Source organism: Colias eurytheme, chromosome 23 (assembly GCF_061535395.1).
Source record: "Colias eurytheme isolate Ceu_HAF_F1 chromosome 23, ilColEury1 Martin Lab GWU primary, whole genome shotgun sequence".
Lineage (NCBI taxonomy): Eukaryota > Metazoa > Arthropoda > Insecta > Lepidoptera > Pieridae > Colias > Colias eurytheme.
In genome coordinates, this window is record NC_143002.1 from 8,505,572 (window position 1) to 8,522,798 (window position 17,227).

The 17,227-nt window shown below is 33.0% G+C and overlaps 1 protein-coding gene across 1 annotated transcript in view; it reads right to left on the bottom strand.

The window, feature by feature from the left end:
- LOC149898436 (protein Skeletor, isoforms D/E-like) overlaps positions 1-17,227 on the bottom strand; it is a 59,892-nt gene that overhangs the window by 34,489 nt on the left and 8,176 nt on the right. Inside the window, exon 2 of the mRNA XM_090115581.1 lies at positions 4,174-4,311. Within this exon, the coding sequence (XP_089971707.1) occupies positions 4,174-4,311 (138 nt within the window). The remainder of the gene's footprint in view (positions 1-4,173; positions 4,312-17,227) is intronic.

A 17,227-nucleotide genomic window follows, 5' to 3' on the forward strand; every position in this document is an offset into this window, starting at 1 on the left:
TTTTTATACGAATATACATGTTTAAAATAAAGTGTGGTAAGTAATAATTACAATTTTTGATGTATATTAATTAATCATTATTTAAAAACTTAAATACGTAGATAGAATTATGTAGTACATTTTTTTTAAATATTATGTTAACGATTTTAAACATCGAATTTTATAAACATTTAATATTATATAGATACATTTTATAGAATTTCATACATCAACATAAAGCAAAAAAAAAATATTAAAAGAAACTGAAATATAAACGAGTAATAGCAATAAAGTTAAATTTACTTTAAATTATGATCGGTTTGCTGGAGACGCCGGCGATCACTGCTTTGTAAGTATTACAATCCAAACTCTTTTGTAATATCCTTGTGGAGTAAATTCATTAAAAAATTCTTTAAAAACTGCCGGAACTTTTTTAATTTGATCGCATTGTTGAATGTTTACGTAAATAAGTTTCTATATTTGCCGTGTTATTATTGTTTTGGATAATTAAATGGCTATTTGTAGGATCATTGATAATATATTTTAAAGTGGCAATTATCTGTTCAATTACATAACATTCATGTTGCATTTAATAGCAACAAATTATAATAATATTTTTAGCAGTAAATTCCACAAAATATAAAATGTCGTTGCTCCAATTAGTTTAAGAGCTACTCACGTTAAAGGTCAAATGGCAGCTCTAGCGATGACGTCACAGCTAGGCTCAACTAATGTGCCCATTTTAAAATGAAAATATACCTAATAATAATGAATGCCACATACTTTTTTCATGATACAATTAAACTAGATAATACAAATGCTCATTTTTCGTAAAGTTACGAAATAAAACTAGGATAAAGACAACAACGTAGCTGTAGGTATACGAATTTTTTTTTGGGATGTTAGATAAAAAATGGATAGTTGCTTTTTGCGAGCTATTTTCAGGAAAAATTTGCTAGAAAAAATATCTAACGAGTCGAGCCTTGCAGTTTGATTGGGAAAAAACATGAACAGAAATAGATTTGGCGGCAGTCCCGCTTGTCGAGCTGTAGTCTGCAGAGGCACTTATCAGACGGACAAGATAAGCGCTTGACGCCTGTGCTGCTCGCCGGTAATCGAACTTCAACTTTACGTTTCTGTGATATAATGCTATGACTGGAAATGGAATGGCGAGGAATGACGGTTCCTGGACAAGAATTTTTTGTAATCGTACCAGACCCCACGAACCAGATTTACAGTGTGGACGAGCTACTCAAAACTACATTATGAGCAATAAGCTATAATACAGAAATTTTCGCCGTACTATTAGATTTAACCGTACTGTTTTTTGCTTTTTAGTTTTAATTCTCATTTTCTTCAAATGTGTGTACATTAATTAATTATTTACCCCAATTTAGCCTGTGAAACTAAATCTGTGAGAGTTTTAATTATCTCTTACCGTAAAAATTTTCACCTTTAGTACCGAAAAAGGTATCAAAAAAGTAAAATCAAAGGCTGTACGAAAACTATGAGCATTGAGCATCCAGAAGAGCTAGGAAAGTGAACAAGCGCTCAAACGTGGTCTTTGAAATCGAAATGAAATTCCGACGAATACGAGTTCGCTACATTTTGCAGTTACCCGTGTTTCATAATCCACATTACTGTTTAATTAAACTCAATGTTTGTGTTCATTAATTTTTGATAATATTCTGTGAATGATTTTTTTTAATTTGTTTCCTTCGAAATAACAACATAGCGCATAGTGTGCCTGACAGACAGAATTTAGTTGAAATTATTATCGGCTTGAGCATGTATATCCTCATTTTACATATTAATTTCGGCCTTACCTCTATACAATTAAGCTTCTTCTAGAAGCGATTTTGAATAGTCTTATTGAAATAATTATACATTATTATATCAGTTTTGCATCGTTATCGCACGCTTTCGACGACTAATATTTTATATTTTTAAAGTACATAATATTTCCTCATTCAGCAATGTAATAGAGTAACCTTTGGCAAGATGGCAGTCTGCGGGGAAATCTAGCGCACGGCAGCAGTCTCCGCGCGACTGTACTCGCGTCCATCTGCTATACTACAGTCGGGCGGAAAAGTGGATTGGAAATTGCTTTTTTCTTCGATACTGAAAGCATGATCGATGGGTGAGGAAAGCAATTCCAATAATCTAGTATCTTAAATGTTTAAAAATACGTGAGTGATGATGACTTTGCTAAAACATATCATCTATTCATTACTATTATCAATTTTCAATTTACATGAAACAAATCTGAACATATTTTGATAATTTTTTGATAAGAAAGGAATTATTTCCTGATGATAAAATATGGAAGATTAAAAAAAGATGCAATTATAAGTAATTCCGTTCACCTATTGCCTGATAACATGCAGTGAATAACTAAAACTATATAAATCAGTTTAAGGGAGTTGCGAGTTACAGAATTAACCTATAACTAGGTACTAGCAATGTGGTGGCAATACGCGGCTGGCAACACGTAAATTGCGTTTACCCAGAGGACATAACCAGAGCCGGCGCGCCGAGCGTCACCTTACAAATTACACCAATTTTCATATCTAATCTAATACTTCATGAACATTTTCTGAGCTTGTGGCTTTATCAGTGTCTTTTTTTTTATTAAAAATGTATATTACTATTCATTTAACTTATTCATTTAAAAACTCAATTGATTCAAATCCCTATAAAAACCTATTCTAGGCTCAAAAGCGTTTTAATTTAAATAAAAAACTTTTATTCCGTAGTTCGGCGTGAAAAATGTATGCTTTTCAATTCAATATTAAACACTCGAAATAGCTTTCAATTGCCCAACATTTAAAGTAATAAAATCTATTAAAACAGAAACGCTCGTGTCGAATAAGCTCAATTTAAAACGTTTTTATTCTGGTCAACAGAATGGATGCTTTTAAATTGCTATTGGAATACAAAAAAAAACTTGTTTATATAAAATTTCTTTTCAGATATTGAAACTTAATTGCGGCACCATTACGTAAGTTTTTATTATGACAAATATTGTAACATCCTAACTATTTAAGTTTAGTTTAGTTTTAAGCCTGAAATATTAATATTAGATGTCCTTTTAGGAAACATGGTTATCTATGAAAAAATTAGAATGAAATTAGTTGTGCTTCGAACTTTGTGACGTCATCAAATAGTTCTCACGCGCCCTTCGTTATGTGGTACACGCCAGTACGGCCCTGTGTGTTCAGCATTTGCTGAGAAGGCGCAGCGGGCTTAACGAGCTCGTTTATCTTCACCTCTCGAATATTATTCACCAGTAACGCTCCTAATTACACCTCAACTCGGAACACTGAATTGCTTTTTAACTGACTTCTGAAGGTTTTCAGGGATACGTGTATTATATTTGATAGCTATATGATTTGATGTGGTATGAATGGAGTTATTATTCTTTTGTTAAATTTATTGGCAATTATGTTTGAGTAAGTAAATTTAATTATTAAATTTGTTGTGAAACACCAGTTTGGAAGAATTATAATTCTGAAATTAAAAATTTTGATCCTGTGTATAAAAATATATTGAGATACGTTCCCTATTTCTATTTTCTATATTAAATTATTATATCACACAAGATAAAGTCAAGAAAAAAAATAGCTTATCTTAAGTTTTATTTCAACTACATGTTATTTATTTAGACAACGGGACAATTGCAAATAGCAAAAGCTTAATACGGTTATAAGACGTTTAAACTTTTTAATACAAGTTTACACAGCAAGTTTCCACGATAAAGTTATATAATTGGGAACATCCGGTAAAATTTATCTCAGAACTATAGCGAGATCCAGTTAATTTCTACTTGAACTATAGCTAAAGGAATGCACTAATTCGAACCTTATTCGCAATAAAATATGATTTATTTTCTCCCTGTGTGTTACATATTTTTAGATTGTGTAGTATTTAGTCGAAATATTTAAGCTACGATTTTTTGCTACAAACAGTTTCCAATTTTAAAATATTTATTGAGTAAAATGTATGAAAATTGGTAAATTTTGTAGCAATAATTACAAAAAAATGTGGTGTATGTTTTTTCCTATGCCTGAAGGTTGCTTTGTAGACATGGCTTCGAGCCATAAGTACATTTCACTTTAATAATATATTTATGAAATAAGATTTGACCGATTGTACAATGAAGAATAAATATTTATAAACAAATTGTTCTCTCACCAGGTCCAACGCCGTCATAGTGGAAGTCTTGCAGGAAGAGCGTCCGCGAGTCGACGGCGTACAGGCGCCCGCGCACGCCGTGCTGCAGCGACGACAGCGCCCCAATCTCCTTGCCGTAGTGCCGGCCCTGGCAGCTGCCTGCGAAACAAATAAAAATATAAAAATAATTATTTGTATTGTGTGTAAATTTACAGATGTTTATTGCACAAATCGAATTTTTTATTAACAAAAATAAATGTTTCTTTATTTCTATATTTTTTAACTGAACATAATGCATTCTGCACATTTTGTGAGCTTTTTAATTTTTAGTATTTCAAATAAGAACAACCCTGCCTATGATTGCGATTAAAGTTTGAAATCTATCATATTGCGACGACTGCAACGCATTTTTCACTTCGTAGTAATTATTGTTACAAAGTACCGACCTTTATTTTTAGGCCAAGGATTTGTAAATTAATAAAACCATAAGGATGCGAACATTTTTATAATGCGATACTATACAATAAATTAACTTTCTTATTTTTACCCGCTAAAGCTTAAATATTTGTGAAATCGCGTGGGAGTTGCCCTAAAGTAAAGTGATTCTTCAAGTTTTATGAAAATAGCTAACTCTGAATTTTTATCGCATTTTTATATTCAGTATGAATTATGTTATTGTGAAAGTGGATATTTGGGACAATATTATAATCTCCGTTTACACCACACCGTTCTAACAAATATACGATATAGAAAAACTTTTGTACGCCGGGTAAATAAAACTTCCAGTTCGAATTTCAACGGGAAAATATGTATACCTAAAAATTTCTGGTGAGATCTGAATTTATACCGATATCCATTGCATGCTTGTTAATTCAATGTTTATCACGTTGTACACATATGTATTTTAAGCGATGAAAAACACATACTTCTACTAGCGCTACAAGTTTATAATTAACTTCACATTTGTCGCATTAAATCAATTTTCCGGATCGCTTCATTCCGATGTAAACATGACATGTTTCCCGGGCAATTGAAACCGGTTGGTAATCAGTGTATAATCATTTGAGTAATTACATGTAAGGCGTTCCCGGCGCTAGAGCCTGTTTTCTTCATTCAGTTCAACGGCCGCGGCCGAGGAAGCAAAAATAAGTTCAGAAACAGGTGAAAGTTGTCAAGGACGACTCTCACTTCCGCCAACAAAACCCACGGGCTTATTTATTGCAGTTTTTACGACGCAAATGGATGGGTTATGATGAATTGCTTTTATTCACTCGTGGGAATTCGATCAACGTTACATTAGGTTATGGATTGCGTGTTATTTATTTTGTATCGTTTGGTGCGACCTGTGGGTGCGACGATCAGAATACGGTTTATAATAATATAATACATGACCCATTTCGAAATAATGCTTCAATTTATGATTTCGGTTTATTGTATGTATTATCATTAATAGAATAAAAAATATGATATTGAAATTGTCATCCGTATTTTGTTTTGTCTATAAAAAAATTGGCTTTACTACTCTACTACTTTCGTCTTAGATACAGATATTCTAGTTCAATAATAGAGACCTTAGTGTAGGTCAGATCACACGTGGCGACACTACGTGCTAAATAAGTGGAACAAGGTGAGCTGCCGAACTGCACGGTACACGGTGCACCACTCGCTAAAGGGCATGCTGATCCAGACTGATTATAAGATAGCAAAGTATGGACTTCGATTAAATGATGTTTAAGAAATGAATGGAATATAGGCGTGAATGAATGTGAAGTTTACGAAAGTCGAAGAAGAATAAATAAGATAGAATGAAGCCTTTCTATTTCATTATTTTGAACTAAATGTGTATTATTTGAAGCATTGGAAATCTTAGTTTAAGTTTAGTCAATATAATTGGTGCTAGACTGTAGGATAAAAAGACAGGAAACTTTTAGCTATATCTCTAACTTGTTACGAAGTTTGGACTCAAAGCGGCAATGAATTTTATTAAGAGAAGTCACTGAGTTTGAGCAAATGAAAGATTTGTGGACTATAATTCAAAATTTTAAATGTTTCTGTTTCGTAATAACTAATAGCATATTGATGACATACAGTGGTTGTGTCTTAAATATGCTCATGTAAAACTCGCAACTTAGTACGTAATACTCGGAATTAATTAAATAATACCTGTCTATTGTAATAAATTAAAGATGTTACTGCAACTTGAAATAGCAGAATAGATATTTGATTAGACCAACAGGCCAGAGCTAATATAATTACAACAAGATTTCAAAGCATGATATATCAAGCCAAACATAATCTAAAGGAAGCTGAAACTAGCACAAAGAGATTTTCGTAAGTGTGAGCGGAATAAAGAAGTATTTATCAGATTGCGCCGCTTGTCGCGAAGCAATTCATCAGCCGCTACACTACACCCCGCGCCGCCCGCGCCGCCCGCGCCGCCCGCCTCAAAGGGAAAACTTTGGCTGTCAACGCTTCTGCTTTTGTTATACGTAGGTACTTTACTTTGAACACGATTCATTTTATGGTATTGCGTAATAGGGCAGATGTATTTTTTTACTGATCAATTTTCTATACGAACTAACCATCATAGTAATTAATTTTTCACCGATCAGTTTCCTTGATCTAATTGAATCGATTCTAGTAAGTAAAGATCGCAACTATCGTAACCTCGGGTCATAATGTAAAAAATAGAAAATTAAATCTTTTAAATTACAATATGGAAATAAATTGGGCAAAACTTACGTATTGGATTTATCACATTTTAATAATTTGCTAATGTTTAAATTATTTATTCCTTTGTAGATAGTATTTCATATTTTTAAATGGTATTTATAGCTAATAGGTATAATAAAAATGTTTCCTCATACGATACTCCAAGCATTATTTTTGACAATATCAAATAACGAGGATAAACTAAGAGTATATATATATTCAAAACATTATTTTTTAGATGAAAACGTTGCATATACATGGAAAAAAGCTCTATGGTAAGTAGTATGTAAATAGCTTAAAGTATGATATAGGCAGTGGCAACTGGCAGTACATAGCGATCATTACGTATATAACGTTCCTGCACTCTTGAGGCCCGCTGTTACGTGGAACGAAAGTGCTCTCAAGAAAGTGACGTGCCTTAAATGGTCACAGAAAAATACTGTCGCTTCTCACCCGCCTTCCGACGACTCTAACCTCTATATAGTTGCGCTACAGCCTAGTATCGCGTGCTCTAGTTAAGTGTATCAAGGCTAACCTTTCTAAAGGTTAACAATAAATCATGTAGACGCCGAGCCATACACCGCTATTGTGACTGATCCCATTATATTGTTTTGTGCTGAGAACTAATTGAAGGCAGCTAATGTATCTATTGAGAGCCCCCGGCGATTGTGTGCGGCTGATCATGAGCTGCGGCAAATATGGAATTAATTAAACGCAAAACAGTTTGTACATACAGCAGTGTTGTGGGAATTGCATTTTAGTCTGTTGGACATATTATGAACTTTGCAACCACATTTTCGGCTGTTACAATTAAATACCATGTAATAGTGGATGGGCATATTAAAACTGATTACCTAATACTGAATTTTAAGTATATTATGTATGCTAAGTGATAGAATTAAACGTAAAAATAATGCCAATTCTGGTATATCTAGGTAAGTAAGTAATAAGGTAAAAGAATATGACCTCTGTCTGTTTAAAAGACAGATTAATAAAGTGTTAGCTAATCAGTAACGAAGTATTGTGTAAGAATAAAAGGATATCGACCGAGTCGAGAGCGATTGATTTATGTACATACTACAGTAACAACCAGTTCAAGACTTAAATATTATTAATTTCGACACTCATATATAATCTTAACTGAATAACAAAATCCAAATGAGAGCTACATAAACACTTCCTCAATTTATAAATGCACTCGACAAAATAATCACCATTGTCTTCGTAAAAGAGAAATGAATAAAGAATTGCACAACTCTAAATGACTTCTTGCTTCAAGTAGGTATATGACATAAAATCATTAACCATAATGTCTGCTTCATACGTAATCACTTAAAAATAAAGAACCATAATACTCTTACTATAATAGAACTATTTTTGCAAGCATTTCGGATCATTTAGTCTCATAAATTACAATTGGTAAAACGTTTGGTTTTCCTGTTCATGTGAAATGCAACCTAAATAAAAGATTTATAAAAGAAAGTGTTTACGCAAAACGAATTACTAGTATCTTTCCGGTTCTGTATTTATTTTTTATCAACAGCTATTGAGTTCGTTGCTGTACATACGATTATAAGTTAACATTATAATATACCTCTTTCTCTTTAAGCCTAACATATTGAATTTCAACCAAATCAATACGTCATTGTTGGTATTTAAATAAAATAGCAACAAACTTTCCATTTCCCATCCCTAACTTTCCGATATTACTGGATAGAAGTCTCAAATAAATAAATATGAAAGGCCACATGTGAGCTATTTGAACTATTATCCGTCATAAGCCGCGTTGTTAGCGCCGCATGTCCTTGCTAATGGCTGACGGGCAACTTTTATACCCGACCGGGATATTACCTCGCTGGTCATTCTAACTCCGGAGATCTTGTTTAACTTTATAGACCACTACCACCACTAGTTCTAGCTGAGTTTATATGTTCAGGGGATTTTGTTGAAGGGAGTGCAGATGAATGTTTTGTAGAACAGGGTAATGCACAATGTGATTAATCTTTGCAAAGAAAGACCACCATAACAATATTAATTAAAAATAAAAGCATTTGGCTGTGACTATTGGAAGAATTGATCATTAATAATATCAGAGAGACAAGCGAGTAAGTTCTTCAGCTCTTGATTTGTAATAAGGAATTATTACTTTAGAATATTCAGCGCTGATTGTTCAAAGCAAAAGCTGAAAATTGATAAAGCGCGAAGTGAGTAGGAATTGGCAGGAAAATTGTAACACCGTCTAGCAATTAGTGACCTCGCCGAGCTCTCGGAGATGTAATCAATTGTTACCGATTACTATTGATTTGTGAACGCTGAGCATTGAACCTAGATCGAATTTGCTACTCTACTCTTTTAAGAGCTCATCATGCGGGACTTGGAATGCGATATATTTAATAACTATGAATAAAAGATAAATTTTTTCTCTTCCAATAGAAGATTGAATTAACATTGCGCTAAAGTGGAGAGTAATCTATTGACTTTTGATTTTAGATTGCGGATAAATTGAGCAAGAGAAGAGCCAGTTTTCATAAAATATTTAAAAGTCAGCTAACTTTCAACTACTTATTACACAAGTTGTAATCCTCACAGTTGATTGAAACATGCTATACAAGTAATGTATCACAAGTTTTATACTCATGAAAACAATACCTAACTTATCCGCAAATACATAACCAACAAATAAAAGCCACCGTATCATTCAATACGTCAATAATTGAAATTTAAAAGGAAAAACTTCAGGCATAATTGGAGACTTGTAAAAATGCAAATGTGCATCAAATCCCGGCTGAAGCGAGCGACCCCTGAATGGCGGCTAACGAACCGGAGCACACGTGGCTTCCAGAGGCTTCCATGTTAAATGCTCTTTTGAGTGACGGGATTTGTGTCAACAAACTATTAGAGGGATCAATGAACTTAGGTGTGAGTTATTTAAATGTTTTACGATGATATAAGTGCAAGTAGAAAAATAAGGTCTGTCAAGGAAATAGGTTTTGGAAATAGGTTTAATAATTAATTGCAGTACTCGTTTCGGATAAAAACTTTCGTTTCTTCAGTTTGTCACCAATATTCTTTAGACCCACGCCTACAGCTACTCATCGCTACAATAATTATAGACCTCTATGGAACGAATTGCCTTAAATTAAGTTCCAAATAAAAATTACGCATTGTCCATGACCGAATCACACCGAATGTTGGAAAGCAATTAAATCAGATGAAACTAGTGACAGTCGATTTACTCTCCGATGATCAAGTACACTTTCACTCGTCTCTGATTGATCGATAAGTTGTTCGTGAGAATATTCTGTGCGCCGTCAGCTGGCGCACTCGCTGCTCATTGTAATCTTTGTCTTGTATACTTTTATATGATACGTCTGTGTTTATTAGACACACCTTGACCAGTGCGGTATGGGACAACTTTACACAATTTATAGACTTGGTACAGTTTTATAGGTCACTAAGGTTTGCTTTCGAGACTGAATCTCTTTACTATCCGTATCAGTTTTCAAAAGATCGAAGATTATCGTAATGTAAATGTTTGTGTATAGTTGTATACAGTTAATACAGTTATACAACATAGGTGAAGTCTCAAATGATTAATTGTCTTTCATCCGGACAATACAAACAAATTTAAGGATATAATTTTATTGAATACAATTAAAAAAGTAGTGGGTAGTTATATTGATTTTAAAATTATACAGTAATCAAGAAGGATGTTTTTTTTTTCAATAAAACCTCACGCTGCACTCTGCAGCTGAAGTATGTAGCTATGTAAAATATGTTAGCATGTGAGATACAAGTACATTTTTCCGACGAATGAATAACGCTAACAATTTTTCTCGCGATTGATTTTTCTCTTGATGAATTTGTTACATAATATATTATACAATACATAACAATCCGAAACAGATAATAATAAAACAGATATACATATTTTCAAACGCATGAAAACTGATTTCAACAATCGATGTAATATGTAAATTATGAATGTCCCAATATTTGGTATGCTTATTCATAAAACCCAAATTCGTAAATATTTGTTTTAAATCCGATGTTTACAATGGTGTGAAATTTACATAATTCTTTACTATTGGGCCACATAATATCATCGCACGCCACACCGCTTAGCGCCTGCATTGACATAATGCACTACATGCAGCACGTCTTTATGTCGCATCACTTTCCACTTGCTCTCACTTTCTACGCATTTTTGTCCCTCCCCCCTCCCCCTTCCTCCTTCCTCCTGTGCCCCGCTACTACCCCCCGCTATGTATCTCTGCGCTCACATTATTGTTGTTACGTCATCATTCGCAACGCATGTGCAATTTTAATAAATGTCAACCGTTTAGTTTGAGTACTGTTACTTAATTTTTACCTTCTATAATCGTCTTAGACGCTTACAAAGATAATGAGACTGTTGTATAAGAGCATAGTGAAGCCTGAATTATTGTTATTGTCGAAATTTCCTCATGTGTGTCTTTAAATTTGTTAAACATTTCAACAATATAAGCATATTAGATATAAAGAAAACATAATAATATAAATTAAACGTACATCACTAAGATCGATACATAACTTGCACAAAGAAAGTGTATATTACATTTTCTCTATAATTACAGTTCTCTTGACAATTAACTTTTTTTACCTAATTGTAGCAGTAACTAAAAACTCAGTGAAAGCTATTTTTCGAATTGAAAAGAAAAGACGAAGGCTTTAGTTATAATTTGACAAATAAAAACCAACATAATATAATAAATTTAGCTCTATATCATGAAATATCTAAAAAAACTAGTTTAATTACACGCTTTGCTGACTATATGCTTACCGCCACGATATAGACCAAACATATTACAGTACTAGTTACTTGAATTCAAGAATGTAGAGCTTTAAACTTAATCGAAAATAAGAACACATCGACATCATACTAGAACCGAGTAATTCCATTTCTATGAATAGTTTTCCCACAGAACACATAACGTTTTACAAGATAGTCTCATTAAGAAGAGATAGCAAACCGTTAATAATGATAATAAAAGTAAAACGTAGCATTACTACAGGAGCGAGTGTACGGCGCGGTACGGCGCGGTACGGCCGCGGCAGCTGAGATGTAACGCTCGTAAAGTTTCATGTTTAAATTATTTTAATTCGTTCATTTCCCGCCTCAGTGTAATGCGATGCAAACGGTACAATGTGTTTACATACTGATTACCTGCCTACATTCACATTGGCCTTTGTTATGGTTGCAGTTATTCAAATTTATCGCAGGCGCAAAGTTTCATTACCAGAATGATATACATCCTCTAAAAATGAAAACTAGATCATCTAAAAATTAAAAAGACATTAACAATACACATAATATGTAAGTTATTAAAAAATAATGTGAATGATTGAATGAATGAAAACGTATTACCTGTTTAATTAATATTTATTCCATTAGAAATAGATACAGCCTATGTTTAACTGCTTTAATAAAAACAACACCTGTGGTCCACGGAAATGTTAAATTTAGCGATGATGAAGGATGAGCTCACAGGTCAGGTGTGCAAGTGAAATGGGATCGATGATAATAAAATATCAATAATCATATAATTAGTAATTTGAGCCGCGCTGCGGGAGAGCCTCTGGCTCTGACCGACCGCGGCGGTTACACAAGCTTTTATTATATAAAGTAAGTACCTTATTCTCGTGTGGAATATTATAAATACTGAAATAAGGCACTTTAACAGTGTCAACAAAAAGGTAAAAAGCACGTTCATGTATTTTTTTCAGCGGATAACCGTTGGAGCATTGTTTTGCTAGCTAAGTAAAAAATATAAGTGCGACATTGTACACGATCCTTATGTTTAGCAAGCTTAATTTTATTATTTGAATAAACGTAAAATGTATATAAGTAGTATATTATCTTGTAATTGAAGACATCACAGACACGTAAGAAACTTGTCAATAGAAGACTGAATTGTACAAATTATGACAATAGGTTTCCTTTTTATGTCATGTGATTTATCCATGATTGGCACAATATAAATGTTTAATGTACCTTCACATAATGGTGCTATATTGATAAATTTATTTTCTATGCGAAGCCCTCAACGATCATCATCATATATTATGACATAGGTAGTACTTTATTCCTTAATATTTAACTACACTTCTCGCATGTCTCAAACAAAGTCATCTTCAAAAATATATATGTCTATCAAAGATACATATAAATATTTTATGATAAAGTCGATGAAAAACGTGAATACAGTGGACTCCACTGAGTGGAGTTACGTAAGTGACATGCTCACGCCGCGTCCACACAACTTTTAAATGGGTAAGTTGGTCTCCGCACTGCCAATGCTCTGTACTCAACTTCTTCTATTTAGTATTTACTATCCGAGCAGCTTTCAGGAAAAGCTTTCAATATGAATATAAATAAGATTTTCAGTGTAGAGATTCACATTTTTTCTATAATATGAGTTATTGAAAGGATCCTTTCAGAGTGTCTCCTATGTTTGTGTTATAAATATTTACAAACACGCAAATATGTAGGTATTCGTATTCTATACCATCAAAGGATTAACGACTCACATAAATTTGCATCAATTGTGATGTCAACCTTATGTGTAAGATAGGAAGAGAATGATTAGTTAAACGTGTTTCCACCCCTCCTGAGAAACATGAAAACGTAATGGGAATACCTATGTTATCCGGTATCCCGTTCCCTTCTATATTACCTACGGCCAAAACTTGAAAGTCGTACAGCGTATGAAGCAATCGATTACCATCGTTATTCGGCGAACTGCCAATAACACAGCACTTCAAATGCATGTTCAAGTCATCAAATGTGATAATAAAAAGTTCAACTGAGTGAGGTCTCGGAATATCGCAATTTGAGCATTGCATGTAAGTGGTATTGCGTCAGGCTGCAGCTCCCACGGTATTGGCCAACGCTGGTGGATGCCCACCATTGTTCCACTTCATACCATACCTGTATACTGTGGGAATACGCGCTTTTCATTTGTATAATATCGTAGCCATTATAAAAGAAGAAAGTGTATACTTTCTTCAAAGTTTCATCAACTTATTTGTTAAATGAACCATAATTATTATGATCTTGAGAAAGGCGTTAATGTTTACAATAAATAATATTTGATATTGATCTAAGCTAGTATGGGAAAATATAAAAATAAAGCTGAATAACAACAAGATTATCATCTCTTACGAATCTCTTACGTAACAACATACAGAAGTCGCAGCAACGGTTTAGCTTTATCGTCGCGAATAATTAAAGAGAAAGTATTTCAGTAACGCAGAGGTTGCGAGGGTCACACAAAGACATTCATTGGGACAAAGGGCATACCTGTCGCGGCCCTCCACTGCGCCCGATCTACAACTGTCACTCATATCTCTATCCTTATATACATTCAGGTATAAATATCACTATCCCTAAAATATATTGCATCATTAATTGTTCATTTTATTATTTTGTTTGTATAAATTTAGTAGCAGTCTTTTGAATATCATGTTCATATGAAAAGATAATGAATGCGTAAGGTAATTTAGACAATAAAAAATTAATTAATGAGGTTACCTTAAAATAGAGCAGTGCCTACAACGTTTTATAAGTTCAGAAAAAAATATAATTAGCAAAGTAATCAGAAGAAGTAATATTAGCTCTACGTGGCCAAAATACATATTCATAAATTTTTATAATTATAAAGTGCTAATCGCGCTAAACGATTTTATGATTACCGCTTTAAATGTTTTAAAGTTTTTCTTGACCCAGTTTTTGCTCGATCTTAGAATAGAATACATTAAACTGTGAACTGTAAACTTTATGCAACATAAATAAAAACATGAAGTAACTGAATGCAAAAAGACGCGATGAAGGACAAATTTATACTAATAGCTAAAAGTTTGATTGTATAACTGTGTTATAAAGAATAAAAAAATAATAAAAGTGACATGTTTACTGTTATATCTAACGCTAAGCTATAACACATAATTTATCTTATTTCATAAGATGCTTATCCTACAGGCTATATGGCTATTCTATAAGCAATTCGAATATCATTCTGATGGTTAGTTACAATAACATTCGGAAACAATAATCTATGTTTATTTTTTATCGGTCGCAGACGATTGCAATACATAGACGCAATCAAGCGTGTGTCAAACGTGGGTTTTATGAAAAAGCAATTATCTCAGATTTTCGTTTCTTAATGCAAAAATAAAATAAATGAAAATGATAGCGAGACGAGCTCCACGTAATATTTCATTGTCGACACTAACTTACAATAAAGTCGATGTCGTTTAAAATACATTAAAGGGAACGAGTCGCTGAGAATTGAAAAATGCGATTGAAAAGTGACGCGGCGGGCAAACTTACAACACTAGGCGCTATGGCTCACTTGTGATGTGCTCGTATTAAAAGATAGGTACATATTTATTTTAAATATTGATTCATTAAAATATAATATAGTATAGCAAATACAAAAAAATTCTACAGTGCAATGAGTGGGTATGTTTATTCAATACTGCTAAGATGGCTCTATATTTTCGATTTAAAAAAAATTCTAAAGTTCAATTATTCAGCTTCATTCATTCGATTCACGGAATAACCTAATTTTTGGGCAAAACTTTAATTGTATACGTAAACTTTTCGTAAACGCCCAAGGGCCGAATTACTGGACACACATTATTGGTCCACGATATGTGAGCTTCAAAAAACTAGTTAACCTTACGGAATTTTTAGCAAACAAAACAATGATTCGCCAACCTTCGACCTTCCGTTACCACTGACAATATACGAGCATTGTTACTCGATCTATAAAGTACAACCACACATAATACAATACTATACACGTACTTACAACCATACAACAAGTATTGTTCAATTATCAATAGTCAATACAAATAAATATGGATTTAACCCGATGTACGAATTTTACACGGCTCTATTTCAATTTTGAATTGTCTGTTAATTTTACGAATTTGTATTTGTAATATTTCTAGTTGAAAATAACTAAGTATTCGTATAAGATTTGAATTGAACTAACTACATGTGAAAAATGATGATGCATAACTTAATATCTATTTTTTCAGTATGGAAGATGAGATTATTACAATGGAGAATGTTCACTAATTTTGATTATTAGCACTCCATATTCTCTGTCAAAAATAAAAAATACTAGTGAAAAAATTACTTCGATACGTCAATTAGTTTCCGATTTAGAAGTAAAACAAGTTGTAAACGCCCGGTGATGGTGTGACGTCACACCACAACACGCTCAATCTGGCTCACTCAGTCCGCTAGCGATCGCGCGCCCGTGCCGTCGAAATTATAATTAAATACTTTTAAAAATGTCCAATCCAAATACCAGAAAATCATGTGTTGTTCCTAAATGTAAAAATACAACTACCAATTCGCCGGATAAGTTGTTTTTTATAGTTGCAAAGGACGTAAACAAAAATTTTAAACAATATTTAATAATTTATAATTTCAGAATTTTCCGTGTTCTTACATAGTACCACATATTATAATATTTTGAGAAGATTGCAGCTGTTTTGCGTTATCCTTTGTTTTCTATACAAGTTTTAATCTATACTAGACTGTGCTTCTGCTCTGCTCGTATGGGCTAAGTATAGGTAGATGGCTAGTAAGATTTTTTCTTGTTTTAAGTTGAGAATGATATGGAGAACTATACTAAAATATAAGTTGGTCGGGGGAAGAATTAAACAAAAACAGGGTATAATAGTTCCACACAAATTCAAATGTCAAGAGGAAAATGAAGATAAACCTCAGAGATCAGCAGTGAAAAAACGCAATCGTATAGAATATTTTGAGAAACTATTAAATAAAGATGAAACTTTGGCATGACTGTTTTTTTATTAAACGAATAATAATTACTATTATTGGACTATTAACGAAATTTGCGGACGAAAACCCATCAAAATACTGCGCAAGCTACTATTACAGCGCTGCCGACTTGATACTAAGCGTTGTGACGTGACGTCACAAGCGGTCACGTGACTATTAGCGAGACTCGATATTTTTCGAAACTTTGAATGCGTATAAAATCAAAACTACTTGGTATTTTTGACTACGACAAAAACTAGTGTATTTGTATACATACAGGCTTTACTGAAACACAATTTCAAGGGATTTGGCATACCTAGTAACATTCTTCATTAGTAACACTTACCCACTTTTAACTCAATTGCCAATGTGTGTTAAATATGGACATATAGGAATGCAGTAAACAAATAAATAGGTATCAAATATAGGTAGGAAATTGAATATCAAAATAATTATAAGCCGCCATAAATACATTTTAATAAAAAATATATATTATATTTAATCACGATAAATCATATGTAC